Consider the following 15,632-nt stretch of genomic DNA (forward strand, 5'->3'; position numbering starts at 1 on the left):
TTTATAATATTATTTTTGATTCGTCAATCGTTTTTGAATGATTGATATGAACTTGATATGAACAAAACAGTGTTATATATCAAAAGAAATACATTAAATTGCATTAATGATTATTTAATTCATGCACGAAATTGAATATCAACTTCATTGGATCTTCTTTTATGCAATTTTTTTGAAAAGTAAACTTTATGTTGATAATGCAAAATTGATTAATAACTGTAATAAAAATATTCTAATTACTAATATTTATCTATTATAGATACAAAAATATAAAAAAAATTAGATGAAAAGAAATAGAAAACCGAAAAATCTATTTAAATAATGTATTTCATTTTTTTTGTTTTATTTTAATTTAAAAGTAAGACATTTAATTTAGATGAGTATATATTTATATGTATAATATAATATTTTTTATATTATTTTGTTAAATTGTTATAACTTTACTACTTGTAGATATAAAAATTTTGAGAAGTTTTTACGATAGAAAACCATTATGTTATTATTGATTAGTATATTTAATAATGTTTTTATCACTAACAATATCAATTATAATCATTACAAACTGATAATTTAATCGATTATTTCAATTCGTGTAGAAACACATATGTGTATAGAAACATATACATAATACGATGTAATGAATGAATAAAAATTAACCAATTGATACGAGTAACTCTGACATCATACAACCTTGAAATTTAACAATTGTGGACATATTATTCCGAATAAAAAATTTTATAATTTAATAATGTTCTAACCATTATTAGAACTTTAATATAAAATAATGTATTGAATCTTTTTCATGAATAATTTAATTTTAGAATTTCTTTAAATTAGAAATGATAAAATCAATAATGAAAAACCAAACTATGAAAAGAATAAAAATATTTAATTTTATTTAATAAGTGTTATTTTTACTAATAAATTTGAGAAATAAAATAATTAATTGTAATTTAATATAATTAATTAATTATTAAATTACAAATATTTATAGAAAAAGCATATGATCATGAACTTTCATGTATGACAAATATACAAGAAAGATAAGAATGAAATCTTAAAAATAAGCCTGAAATCCTGCTAATAAATTGAAGTTTCAATTTATTAATTAAAAATTTATAAAATAGAAATTGTTAATTTAAATTATTAAATACATTAATTTTCGAAAAATAAACTGGTTCTATATTATCATTTTTTTTTCTATAGATATGCTCAGAAAATTTTTCTAATACATAATAATATATAAGAGATATATTATCAATATATTATATATTAATATATTAATCAATATTATCAATATATATCAATATATTATTAGTATATGTAATATTAAATACTAATAATAATTATTAACAATAATTAATTAATAACATATAATATTAAATATTAAATAATTAAATATAAGCAATTATTAATATATTTTATAATTATTATAGTATAAATAACATAGTTAACAATTAAAAATATTTTTATTTATTTATTATTTATTTGATAGTATTAATTGATTACGTTTATAAATTAATTTTTATTTATGCGTCAGAATTCTTTCTACGTCATACAATATTATCAGTGTATAGGCATTTAACTGCGATTTCTTTCCGCATTTTTTGGCAAACAAATACTTCATTCATTACTTTCATTAAAATTGAAATTATTTTGTTTCTCTTTTAATGTTATTTTATTCCGAACTTTTAATATTTTAAATATTAAAAGTCACTTTCAAAATTTAATTTATCGTTGCGATAATTTCTGATAAAACTCAAAATATCATACCATTATATCTAATGTCCAATTAGCAATTCAAGGATACAAAATTGCAGTTTGATGCCACTTATAATCAGTATTCATTGTTCATTATTATCATCGACGTTATACAATGGTATAAAAATTTAGCGATAAATGAAATTATTTTAACGAAATAGATATTTTATATAAGCACAATATAATGCATATATATTAAAATTATGCATTTTATTATTTTCAAAAAGTATAAAATAAAAAATATATTTTTAGAATTTTTTAATTACTAAATATATTTTTCTCCAAATTTTATTGCATTATTTTATTACTTTTTAATAAATATTCACAATCATTATTTTAAAAAATAATTCTTTGTATTTTTCGAAAAATTAATTTTTTTATGTCACTTTAGAATATAGTTTATTATAGGTACATATTATAATATATATATTTTATTAGTAGCTAAGATAAGAATAGAATGATAAAATCAATGATATTAAGAGACTAATTGTTGACCTTCCATAGTGATAGGTTTATTTTCCGGTACTCTTAACTTCCTGAAACTATGCTTGTGTTAGTGCTATTCACGTTGAATGAGAATTAGCGTGACTTCTTAGTGTGCGGTCGACGTTCCTTGTATTTTTTTTCCGCTCTGTTGTATTAGGATTTTAATATTGCACGTTTACGAGTCATTGCTCGCGTTGAAGGTTTTTTCGGCAAGAAAAAGAAATCGATTATGCTTTGTTCCGTGTATTGAAAACTAATAACTTTTAATTGAAAATATAAATATATTGATAGAAATATTTAAAAAAAAAAATATCTGAAAATTTTTAGAATAGAAAATGTTATTAATTTTTTTATATTCTTAATAAATAGAATAATAACAGAATCATTGTAAAAAAATTTTTTTTAAGGAAAGATGAAGAAAAATATTGAAATAATTTTATTTTATATTAAATATTCGAAATAGCTTCAGATTTTTAAATATTTTTTAAATCTTTTACAATTCTAAAAAGAAGTATGTATTTATATCAGTTTTCCTTTTAAAATCATAAAATGTCTGAAAGAATATAAAAAGAATATATGAAAAAATTATATATATATATATATATAATTTTAATAAAATAATTTTTATTATTTTATTTTTTAATGTTTTTTGTTATTATCTTGTGTTTCCATAATTGTCATTTCCATAATTATTTCTATAAAATGTAATGTAAAAATAATTAAATTATATTAATAATTAATTAGATATAATTAATTTATATTTAAATAAATTTTTTTTATTTAGAATTAATTAAAAGATTATCATTTAACATTATTAAAAAAAAAATTTAATAAAAAACTTATTATATTTAGAATTTGATAATGTTTATTACATATATTCTGATTGGATTTCATTAAATATTATTTTACTCTATTTTGTAAAATTATTTTTATACAGAAAATATTCCTTACTAGATTAATTATTGCCTTTAAATTCATCCTCATTAAATGTATCTTACAAGATTCTTTCTTCATCTTTTAATATTATAATTAGAATATAACAATATATATATAAGATATTTTTTATTGTAATTATTATAATTATTATAAATAATTAGACATATATATTATTATTAATTTTTCTTATATAATTCATTTTTCTTATATAATTCTTAGAAATTGAAACTTTTAATCTATTGAAATATATATATATATATATATATTTTTTTTTTTTTTTTTTTTCTTATATAAAATCTTAAAAATCAATCATAACGAAATACTACTTACATTGTAGAAAAAAAATGGATTTCTTTTTAAGTAAAGAGTATTTCTTTTTAATAAAGGTATCTATATATTTTCATTGAAACTGATTACCGATCATTCGATTTTTGTTTAAATTCTTATGCAAATAAGAAGGAGAAAAGCCTTGTTATCGATGGTCTGTGTCCCTATTCCGCGAACAACTAACAATTTCAATTTATCCAAGCATGGAAGGTCGTGATTACTTTCTGGGGCGCGTATGTTCATGACGCGGTGTGCATTAATAATTAAGTTTGAGAAACGTTAAATAAAGACGACAGTGTGGAACAATCTTGTTTGTCTTGGTTTCAGCTCTTTCCACGGCCGCCGAGGATATGGGAGATGGAATTCAAGGGCACGATAATGACACCGGTAAGTAAAGTTAATGAGTTCAAGTTATTTTACATAAATTCAATTCGTATTACATAAGAAATACATTCAAGTATCTCGCATAGAATATCGTACTTTCATCTCATTTATATCGTCTTAGCTACCTCGAATCAAGGTCAGTTTACTACTTCTAACCGCACACGCTATTCTTCTATGTAATACATATATGGAATTAGGAAGTTCTATACTTCCACTTTGCCAACTTATCTCTCTACACTAATCTTTATTTTTTTTTTTCTAAGTACAATTGTAAATAATTGATATGTTTAAACTCATAATATTAGTTTAAAATATTAGTTTAAAATTGTACAATAATGAATCCATATATGTATATTCATATTTATGTATATATATTACAAGAAGTTGGTTTTAAATTGTTTCAAATTTTTTTTCTATTAAAAAATTAAAATATAATAATAAAAAGAAGAAAGTAATCGTTATGTTTTCTATCACATATATATATTTATTTATTTATTTTAAAAATAATTAAAATATTAACAATAATAAATCTGATGCATAAGAAAATATTAAAGACAAATTTATTAATATTTTCAATTGAAGAAATATAAAAATAATTAAAAAACATTTAATAAATCAAGTTAAAAATCTATTTGGATTTGTTTCAAAATTAATTCAATAGCATATATATTACATAGCGGAAAAGAGCTAAAAAGCTAAACTTGTAAGACTCAATATGCTATTCAATGCTATTTAATGAATCGAAAAAATAGTGTAATATTGCAAGGTTAATTAAGTAATTCAAATTATTTTCATTCACAATTTATATAATGAAATTTAATTTATAATTTAACTTATAGAATCAATTTTTTCCTATGAATTTGAATCGAAAATTAATAAAAAAAATATTTTATTAATTAAAAATAATTTAAAAATAATTTTATAAATTTCGATTCAAAATTGTATTATTATTAATTATTTTTCATTATAACATTTGCTATTTGTAAAATAAGACGTCTGTATGTTTTCTATTGTTAAAATCGCAATAGTCACTGATTTTTTTTTTATTAACTAGATAATGTACACCTGTTAGACGTAACCTAGACCTAGCCTACACTGTTAAAGTGTATCTCGCTTAGTCATAGTTAACCTAGAACCGACTAATCTATCAGTTCGGAAAAAACCTAGCTTCTCACGAGTGACCTCACATGTATTACAATCATTACAATTGTTTATACTACAATTTATAATCTATGTTCAAACACTTATACCATAAAATAGCCATAATTAATCAAGCAGAGATTCTAATTATAAAGAATAGAACCTAAAAGAACGTTACAAAGGATTTAAATGATAAATCTGTATGGAAAACACGTTTTTAAAAGATTTCTCGACCACAATCTTTTGCGCTTTAAATACGCTGTTCCGTTTGAAGAATTCATTTATCTCCTCGAATTGACAGATACGTTATTGTTTCACGTCCAACCAAACGATCGATATTTCTCCATTTTAATCCATCCTCTGTTACGCTTTCTAAAGAATTCCATACAAATCTTATCTACAACGTCCAATTTAATGATTTTACTTTGATTTCAAATCATGGACTTTAGATGCGATATATCTCTTTTATGTTTGTAGGAAAGGTTAATAAATCGATAATAAAAAAATTCCTCTTTATCTCGTTCCCCTCTGAATTGATAATTTACGACACGTCGGAAGAGATTGTGGTCGTTTTTTTTTTTTGTGTGTATTACTTTGACTATATCTTTCAGATATTTTTTACACGTCATTCCAATCGTTTCGATCGGGAATTCGTGAAGGGCTATATACTTACTTTTAAGCGGTTACACTTGCCATACATATTCGGTCCAGGGTCGACTAGTCCAGTTTCACGGAGTGAACGGCGATTAATACTTATTGGTATATTTATTCTCTAGAGTTTTCGATTGATGCATTCGATTGGCTAAACTTGTGAGATTGTCATTTAGACCACGGTCATACGGTATTAAGAATAATTAACCGATGAGTTCTTGTTTTCTATGTACATGTACATTTGTACATATACATACATCGTATCTTGTAGGAATATAATTGTTATATTATTATGGTATATGCGATTATAATAATCAAATGCTAATATTGCTAATACCCGAATGAATACATGCTTGTTATGAAATGCATACAGATTGAATAGTTTGACCTTTGTTTTTCTACTCGATTTATATGTATATAGCTGTTTGAACGATTAATATCACGAATAATTAATATTACCTTCGGTGAGAATGTATTATTCGTTTATATTATCTACATTTACATTTGTATTTGGTGATTTCGCATAAAATATTTATCATAAAAAAGTTAAGGATAAGTCATCCGTAATTATTATATATACTTTTTTAAAATATTGTAATGCATGTACATATGCCTTAACTGTTTCAGGACCAAATCTTTTTCGGGCCAAGGCAAAATTTTCTTTTATCAATTATTGATGATAGAAACATATTTTTTTGTAATATAAAATCATAATGTATTAAAATTTGAGATCTGTTTCATGGAAAAAAATATTACATACGTGTATATGCGCGAAAGAGTTAAAAAATTTCACTAGTTCTTTGGGAATAATTTTATCTATCTTTTATCGCGTTACATTATTTAAATGAAACAATTTAAATAAATAATTTAAATAACGTTTAAATTTTTTTTTAAAATAAATTATTAAAAATGTATTATTGATTTATTATTGATAATTATTGATAATTATTGATAATTATTGAAAATGTAAATTAACATAGATAATTAATCTGTTATTTTGGAATATATAAATATATTTTTATTTATATTTTTATTTAGAAATTATAATAGTTATAATAGTTATAATTTAATATAATTTTTAAAAAGTATATTAACAACATTTATACTAAATTTAATAACTATTTATACTATATATGATAAATTAAAAAGAAAATTAAAAGAAAAATTTTATTTTAATTGATTAAAAAATTTTTATATATATATAATATCAATCATTAATCTCTTTTATACACATCATTTGTACGATAACTCAAATTAATCTATAGTAAGATTTATAGAAAAAAAAAATTAAATGTTTTTTTTGTTACGGAAAAAAATAAATAATATTAAGTATAGATGATAATATTTTCTTTAATAAAGATAATTAAACAATATCAAGTGTATTAATAACAAATTTGCAACAAGTTTGTAAGAAATTACTATTTCATCTGAAAGCATTTGAATCTTTATTTGATTTATATTTCATCTTTTTATAATCATTTGTTGTAATCATTGAAATTTTCCTTTTATCATTTTTTTCATACATAAACATCAATTAAAATGATTCAATTAATTTGACTAAATAATTAAAGCAAAATAAATCATTATTTACTAACGCAAAATAACACGACGCGAATATTTATTTTCATTAATTTATTATTAATTTGCAAAATTTATTTAAAAAAAATATTTTATTATAACATATCGTATATATTGTAAAATTTTAATTGTGATTTTATCAATAGAATATAATCATCATTAATTAATACAATCAAAATTAATAATAAATTTTTTGTTGTTATTGTATTATATTTGTATTATATTTTTTATATTACTTGATATAATTGTTTTTGATTCCGCAATAGAAAAAAATCTTATGTTATAATATTATTTTTGTAAATGCATTTTTTTTTGTTTAATTATGTGTATAATTATTTGTTTTTAGATAGATATCAATATATTTTTGTTATTTCAATATCATGCTTTTATATTTAAATCATTATGTTTAAATAAATTTTTAAAGTAACAAATGATTAATGAATATTCATTTTATATATGTTTTATATAATCATGTTTTTATTCTTTCTGTATGAATCATGAAATGATAAAATTATTGAGAAAATTAATTATTATAGACTTTTTTTTACGTATAATGATATTTTGAATTTTATATTATTAAGATTGTTTGCTTTAAAATGATTCCGTGAAATTTGATATTTGTTTTGTATAAAATTAAAAAAATATATATTATCTTATATATATATATATATATATATATATATATATATATATGTATTATCTATATATTTTTTTTGCAATTTTATCTACACTGTTATCTTTATATAAAAATTATATTAATATAAAAATTATATAATATAAAAATTAATTTATTACTTTATTTATTTGAATTTTGATAATAATAAGGTATTTTTAAAAAAGGAATGTTAAAAAAAATAATAAAATTAATATTAAATAATTCATTATTTATCAAATAAATAAATAATATTAAAAAATTTATACATATACACATATATTAATATTTAAAATCATGATAATCATAGTAATCTTTTATCATCTGATATAGATATCAATGGAATTTCACAATACCATTGTAAAATGTTTTAATTTGCCATTTTTATAGCGCATACAAAAGTAAATATAATATAATATAATAAATATAATAAAAATAAAATGTTTAATAAAATGTAACTATAACAAAATAATAAAAATGTCATATAATAAAATTTTTTTAAAAAAATATTATACTTATCTATATAAATTATCTATATAATCTATATAAATTATATTTAAAAGTAAAAGATTCAAAAATTATTTTTGTTTAAGATAAGAAGTAAAAATTATTGTTGTTTAAAAAATTATCAAAATCATTTGTCAAAAGAAAAATTTTTTATTTTCTTTTTATATAAAATTTTTTTATTTCTTATACGTATAAGTATTTATAATTATTATAAATATTTTTGAAATTCATAAAAAATTATATTTCTTTGTCATTATTTTTTTCATGACATTGTTCTAATATTCCTAATTACAAAATAAAATACAAAATTCAAAAATAATCCATACATAAAGCAGTCAACAATATGCTTATGTATTATAATTCTCGATAATGTATACTAATAACATTTGCAAATAACCATGTATGCTAAAAGTACATATTTGAAGGTCGATAAGTAAAATATCTAAAAATAGATATTTCAAGATTATTGTTTCATATAATAATGATACATATATAATGACAGATTAAAAAATATTTTTATAGTAAAGAAATATGTTTTAATAAGTTTTTATAAAAAAACAAAAATGCAAAAATAAAATAAAAATCTATATACATTTTACAATATTTATCATGTTATTAAAGTTTCATAACTTATAACGAAAAGATAATAATACATATTTTTTGTTTTCTTTATCATTAATTTAATCTTTATCATTTAATTTTCTATTAATTCATGTACACGAAAAAAAGGAAACTATTCTTAGAATATCTTAAATGAAGATTATCTAAATATATCGTTTATTTAAAAAATATTTTGTACAATTATGTCTTTTCAATTTTTTAAAATCATCAGAATTATTTTATTAGATAACTATTTTTTCTATTATATTTTGTAATGATTAAAAAAATTTATTCGCCAATGTTAGAATCATGATCTTTATATGATTTTGAATATCAAAATTAGGAATTAAATAAACTTAGGGATAATTATTATGCATTTATTATTTGTATTATATTATTATATTACACAATAGCACATATTATTATTAATATAAGTAAAAATCAACTTTTAATATTATTTAAAAATTTCATCAATTTTTTAATGTTCAAAATTTAACAAATATTCTTTCTTTGAAATTACTTAAATTTGCTTTGAACATTTTTTATATCATTGAAAATAAAAGATTTTTAGGAAATTCTATTATAAATACTCTATACATCAAAACTTTTTTTGACTTCTATGTGATAGAAATTTAAAAGCTATGTAATTGTGTCTTAAGACAATGAATGATACAATATATAGTATATCAGTATATCTTGGTAATTACAAGATTACATATTTTTTATAGTTTATAGAAAGCGAAAAAAAACTAGTAAATCTAAATGCTTGATATTAAATTAATTTTGTGATTATTTTTAAAAATAAAAAATGTGTATATAGAAAAGTATTAATAAAAATAATTATTAATAATAATAATAAAGAAAAAGTGTTTTGTAGAAAAATACAATTAAAATCTTATATTGTCAAAAAATTATTTTTATTACAGTTTGCATAATTATTATTATTAGTGATATTTTATAGTTACGAGTATGTAATATAAATAAATTTTGTACATAATAAATTTAGTATTAAAACAAATAAAATTTTACAAATTAACACAAATTTTATAAATTATAAATTATCTATTTTATATAGATTTGCAAAACTGTAAAATTATGATAAATTATAACTCGTCAATTTGTCATAAATTATGCAAGAAAGATTGATTTATGTAATAGCTAAATCAAAGAAACTAAATTTATTAACTTCTAGATTAAATTTATTAATTTTTGAAAATTTAAATCAAAATTTATATTCTTAAGAAGAATATGAAAATAATTATATCAAAATATTTTTTTTTATTATTTACAAGTATAAAATAGTATAATTCATGAACACAGAAACATTTCATAACCATCTACGTGAAAAAGTGGAACTAATAAAATTAATTAGATACAAAAATATAAAAATTTTAATTTTTCGATTTCCAATTTAAACTTTTGACTTTTGATAACTCAAATAACTCAAATAATTTGAAATAAATTTTATTCAACTATTTTTCGTTTAGATGACAAATGACAAATTTAAAATTGTACAATTTGATTGTATATAATTATTAAGCGAATATTTATATAATTTATTTATCTATTAATTTCAAATTATTTTTAAAGATTTAAATTTTAATTAACGTTTAAAAAAATAAAAAATTCATTTTAAACAACAATATTTGAATTATATGATTATGTCAATTAGTTAATTAGTTTATTCGTTTGTCTAGAAATGACGATTCGACATTTAAGCGATTTAATAGTTCATTTTAGAACATTATAGAAATGACTATTAAGATAAATGTAATCATATATAAATGCAAAATTAATGTAATATAATTTTATATATATGTAATGTAATTATTCCACGTTTCGAAAAAAAATGTAGAATTTTTTTATCAATTTACTATTATTCTCAGTTATCGATTCAACATAGATATTTATTCTACAATTTTTTGAAAAAAATATTTTTTAAAGTTAAATATTGTTTAAAATTTATTTTACAATTTATCAAATTTTAATATGAATCAAAAATTAAAAAAAAAAATAAGTAATTTAATTTTTACTTAATAAAATAACAATAAATTATTATCATTTTATTTAAACTCATTTTATAACAAAAAATTTCAAAAATTGATTTATTATAGTAGTAATTTGGTTTATTGCTTATTTATAAAGTTATGAAATATTAGAATTAGTTTATGTTTCGCTTTAACACATGATACTATAAATTTTTATTAATAATATGTAATAAATATATGAATATGAATGTATAAAAAAAATTATATAGATGCGTATAATACATAAAACAAAAAAAAAAAAAAAAAAGAAATGCCAACAACACACGGTGTTCCCAAGCGGTCACCCATCCAAGTACTAACCGTGCCCAACGTAGCTTGACTTTGGTGATCGGACGAGAACCAGTATGCCCTACGTGGTATGGTCGTTGGCTTATAAAGAAAAGTATTGTTATCTGTATACTAGAATCAAAAAATAAATATACAGCAATAAAATAAAAATATATTAATGCATAAAATATATAAAATATATAAAAATATATTAATATTCGAATTTTGTTTGATTAGAAAATAAAATTTATGTAAATATTCTTTCTAAAGTGCAAAAACTTTTAATAATACGAATTACTTATACTAATGATTTTTTATTAATATTCACGATCTTTGTAATGTTTATTACATAGTATCTCAATTAGCATTTATATTCCATTACATTAAAGATTTATGACCATAATGGTGATAAGTCTAACCTAACTCAACAAATATTATTATTTAATGATAATGTAAAAGAAAACGCAAAATTGAACAAAATATATATACATGTATATATATGTATTATATAAAAAAACACATATAGAAAATGTATACAATATAATATATTAATATAAATAATATCAATTATTTTTATATTTTTCTAGATATAATAAATTGATATATAATAAAAATAACAAAATAAAACATAAATAGAAAATAAATTATACATATACAAAAAAAACTATATTATAAAAAAAATTATACATATTAAATTATAAATAATATAACAATAACAATTATTTATCTTTTTTTGTTTTAAAATTTATTACTTTTTTTGTACAATATGCAATTATTATCTTATTGATTCTATTATAAATAATTTTTCTAAATTGTATAACAGTTTTTTTTTCTAATGTAATAGTGAATAAATTGCTTTCTTCTTCTTTGAGAAGATTTTCTCCATTCTCAAGAATAACTTTTTGGTCACATTTATACATTTACTTAAGTATTTCTTTTGGAGACATTGATAGGAAGAATTGTTGCAATCTTCCTCATCAGTTGACTTTCTCCATATTTAAAAGCGGACGGTTCAATATTTTCTCTCATGATCGATAAATATTTTCCTTCGTAATTTCACTGCATGTTTCACTAATCATGTTGATACAGTCTCTAATATTATAATCAGCATAAAATTCTACAATTTCTGGATATTAAACTATAAAAAATAAATTTTTTTAAAATCAATAAATAATATTATAAATAAAATATACAATAATATATCTAATATATATGATATAAATTATTTTTGATTTCAAACCCTTTATATTTTGAAGTTGGACATTAGAAATATTTAATTCTATCTCTTTATTTATTTCAAGTATAGTCTTTTGTTAGTTGACTAGTCAAGAATTTCAATAGATTTATCAATTTTGTATTTTATGTTCGAAAAGGCAAAAGATGAAAATGTAATTCATATTATTATTAAAAATTTTTATATAACATTTAGACAAGTTTAAATCATTCCTAGAATAACTTGATTTTGATTTAAGTTATTAAAGCTTAAAAATTCACATCAAAAGATTAAAAATTTGGATTTTTTTTATTTCATATAGTAATTAGCTATCTGTTTATTTGTGTTCCTTAGATTTATTTCATATAATAATTAGCTTTATCTGTTTATTCCTTTTTTTTTTTATTTTATGCATTTAGATAAATAGATAAATAGATCAAATTCGTATAATAATATATTCTTATTTAATTTTTTTATATATCACTTGATCATAGTATACAATAACAGAAATATTCTTTATAAGCCAACGACCATACCACGTAGGGCATACTGGTTCTCGTCCGATCACCAAAGTCAAGCTACGTTGGGCACGGTTAGTACTTGGATGGGTGACCGCTTGGGAACACCGTGTGTTGTTGGCATTTTTTTTTTTTATATTAAATATATCTACATATATATTAACATAAAATATTTTTACATATAATATTGTCAAATTTATTGCATTATTTATGTATTGAAAAATAATCGAAATTCAATATTTCATCATTTTAAAATAATAAAAATAAGCAATAAATAATCTTAATACTAAAATTATTTTTATAATCTTCGATTTTTTATGATGTAATTATAATTTTATTTTAATTGAGATATTATTCCTTATATCATGACTTGAAATTTTAATTGAAAGTTTAAATTTTATTGAAAGAAATAAAAAGTTTAAACAAAAATTAATTTGAAATTATTTATTTTAAATAAATTTTTTCAATATAATAGGTAAATAAATAGATTTTTATTAATTTCTATTTCATGAGTTTGAATAATAATTTTAATTATATCTTATTTATTCTAATTATTTTATTTATTTATTCTTTAATATTATTTTTATAATCATTCTTTTTCTTTTAAAATTTGTTCTAAAGACAAAAAAAAATATAAAAGACAAAAAATAATATCTCTTATTCTTTCAAAAAATTTGTCTTATTCTAATGTTTATTAGAATTTAATTTTTTCCATATTTTAATTTAATTATGTTATATTTTTTCTATATTCATTCTATTTACTTTTCAATTATATATTTGCAATTCATTTCTATTGTTCCTCTATGATTTTTTTTAGCGTTACTTTAATTTTTTTTTATTATTTTTTTTCTGAAAAACTTAATATCTCATATCACTCAATATCTTTATCTTATGATTCTTTTTCAAAATGTAGCTTTTGAATTTTTATATATTTATTCTTATTTTTTTTTAATTATTTCTTTTATTTGTTGATATAATGTTATTAGTAGTAACTAACTGTCTGTATAATATCATAAATGAGATATAAATTTATGATAAATTTTGCTTGGAAATACAATAATCATTATCGATATTATCATAATATAATCGTAATCCTTATCGATATTACTAATTTAGAATGGAATAAAACAATAGTGTTATTGATGTGAATATTTATTAATAATTATCTATATATTTTTTAATTAATTATTTATAAACTATTTATAAAAAGAATTGACTTAAATAAATTAAAATAAAATATTAAAAAATAAATAAATGAAATGTACTATCATAATGCAATTTTTATAAAAAATAAATTGAAAAATTTCTTTCGTGTTTAAAATTTGTTAAAATACTTAACATATAGCGCCATCTGTTAGTCACAGGTCACACTTTGTTACCGGCAAATTAATGGTCTCTTTAGTGATGCCATCTCTTGGGTAAAGATTGGAACTATTTAGATAGACTTAAAATAATAATAATCATCTATAATAATAGACAACACTAAAATAAATTGTAAAAAGAAAATTAATAAATTTTGTTCTGAATTATACTAAGTTGCACGAAGGCTATTACTGCAAACAGTATCTAATGGTCATATTTTAGGATTTATATTTTTCTGATTCGAGATCACTTTATTACGTTCATACTATTTGCTTCTCAAACGAAATAAGAGATTTAAGATAAAGGCAAATTATAAATATTATTTTTCAAAAAAAAAAAAAAAAATAATTTTATAAATATAGAATGACATTTTCTCTCTCTTTATGTGAGTGTGTCATTAAGTAATTTCAAATAAATAGATTTAAAAGATTCATAGTTTTTATGGATCTCTCAATTTTTCAATTTAATTGATTCTTTTTTTTAGATTCCAAAAAAGAGAAAAAAAAATTGTTTATTTTGAGCCAAAAAATAATTGTTTATCATGAATTATTATATTTTTATGGTTGTTTCTAAAAATACATAATAAAACCAAGAATGTTGTATCTATTTCTTATATAAAAAATTGAACACTATAATTTTAAATGAAAAAATGATGAAATTATGTTTAACTGATATATTTTTCGTATTTATACAAGTATAATTAAGAAGAAGAATAATTAAGAAGAAAGAAAGTAGGAATGGAAATAAAGTAAGAATTAATCATCTCTTGTAAATGTAACAAGAATATTATTCTAAAAGCATTCAAGAGATGGCACTAGTTCTCAATTCTTATTCTATTTTGTTACTTTATTTTTAAAGAAATATGTTTGATATTCAAAAGATGGCGATGACGGTCAATTCTCACTTTATTTCTCTTTTAATATTTGCCTTCTTTTATCTATATTAATTTCATTTGCAGCACTCTGAAGATGGCGCTGATTACTCAATTTTTATTCTATTTCTGTCCTTTTCTTATTATTTGTTTTCCTTATTCTACTTGCTCTGTAAAATATGTGCACTCAAGAGATTCAATATTTATATTAATTTTATTATTTGTTTAATATATTGATATATTAAAAATTTCAAAAAGATCTATTCCAATTTTTTTTTTCATAAATAAATATATCTATTTTTATATATTTTATTATATTATTTTATTATAT

The 15,632-nt window shown here is 19.0% G+C and overlaps 1 protein-coding gene and 2 non-coding genes across 12 annotated transcripts in view; 2 read left to right on the top strand and 1 right to left on the bottom strand.

The window, feature by feature from the left end:
* LOC100868429 (uncharacterized) overlaps positions 1 to 15,632 on the top strand; it is a 76,814-nt gene that overhangs the window by 24,652 nt on the left and 36,530 nt on the right. For all 10 annotated transcript variants that reach the window (XM_086914883.1, XM_086914882.1, XM_086914885.1 and 7 more), the window contains one exon: positions 3,838 to 3,897. In XM_086914883.1, the coding sequence (XP_086771009.1) occupies positions 3,838 to 3,897 (60 nt within the window). The remainder of the gene's footprint in view (positions 1 to 3,837; positions 3,898 to 15,632) is intronic.
* Positions 11,322 to 11,440, bottom strand: LOC147656480 (5S ribosomal RNA). Its single transcript, XR_015294354.1, has one exon. It is a non-coding gene; the product is annotated as a 5S ribosomal RNA (ribosomal RNA).
* On the top strand, positions 13,073 to 13,191 carry LOC116415100 (5S ribosomal RNA). Its single transcript, XR_015294355.1, has one exon. It is a non-coding gene; the product is annotated as a 5S ribosomal RNA (ribosomal RNA).

Source organism: Apis florea, unplaced genomic scaffold (genome assembly GCF_048593485.1).
Source record: "Apis florea isolate Af1SG1 unplaced genomic scaffold, ASM4859348v1 contig_3756_pilon, whole genome shotgun sequence".
NCBI classification, from domain to species: Eukaryota; Metazoa; Arthropoda; class Insecta; order Hymenoptera; family Apidae; genus Apis; species Apis florea.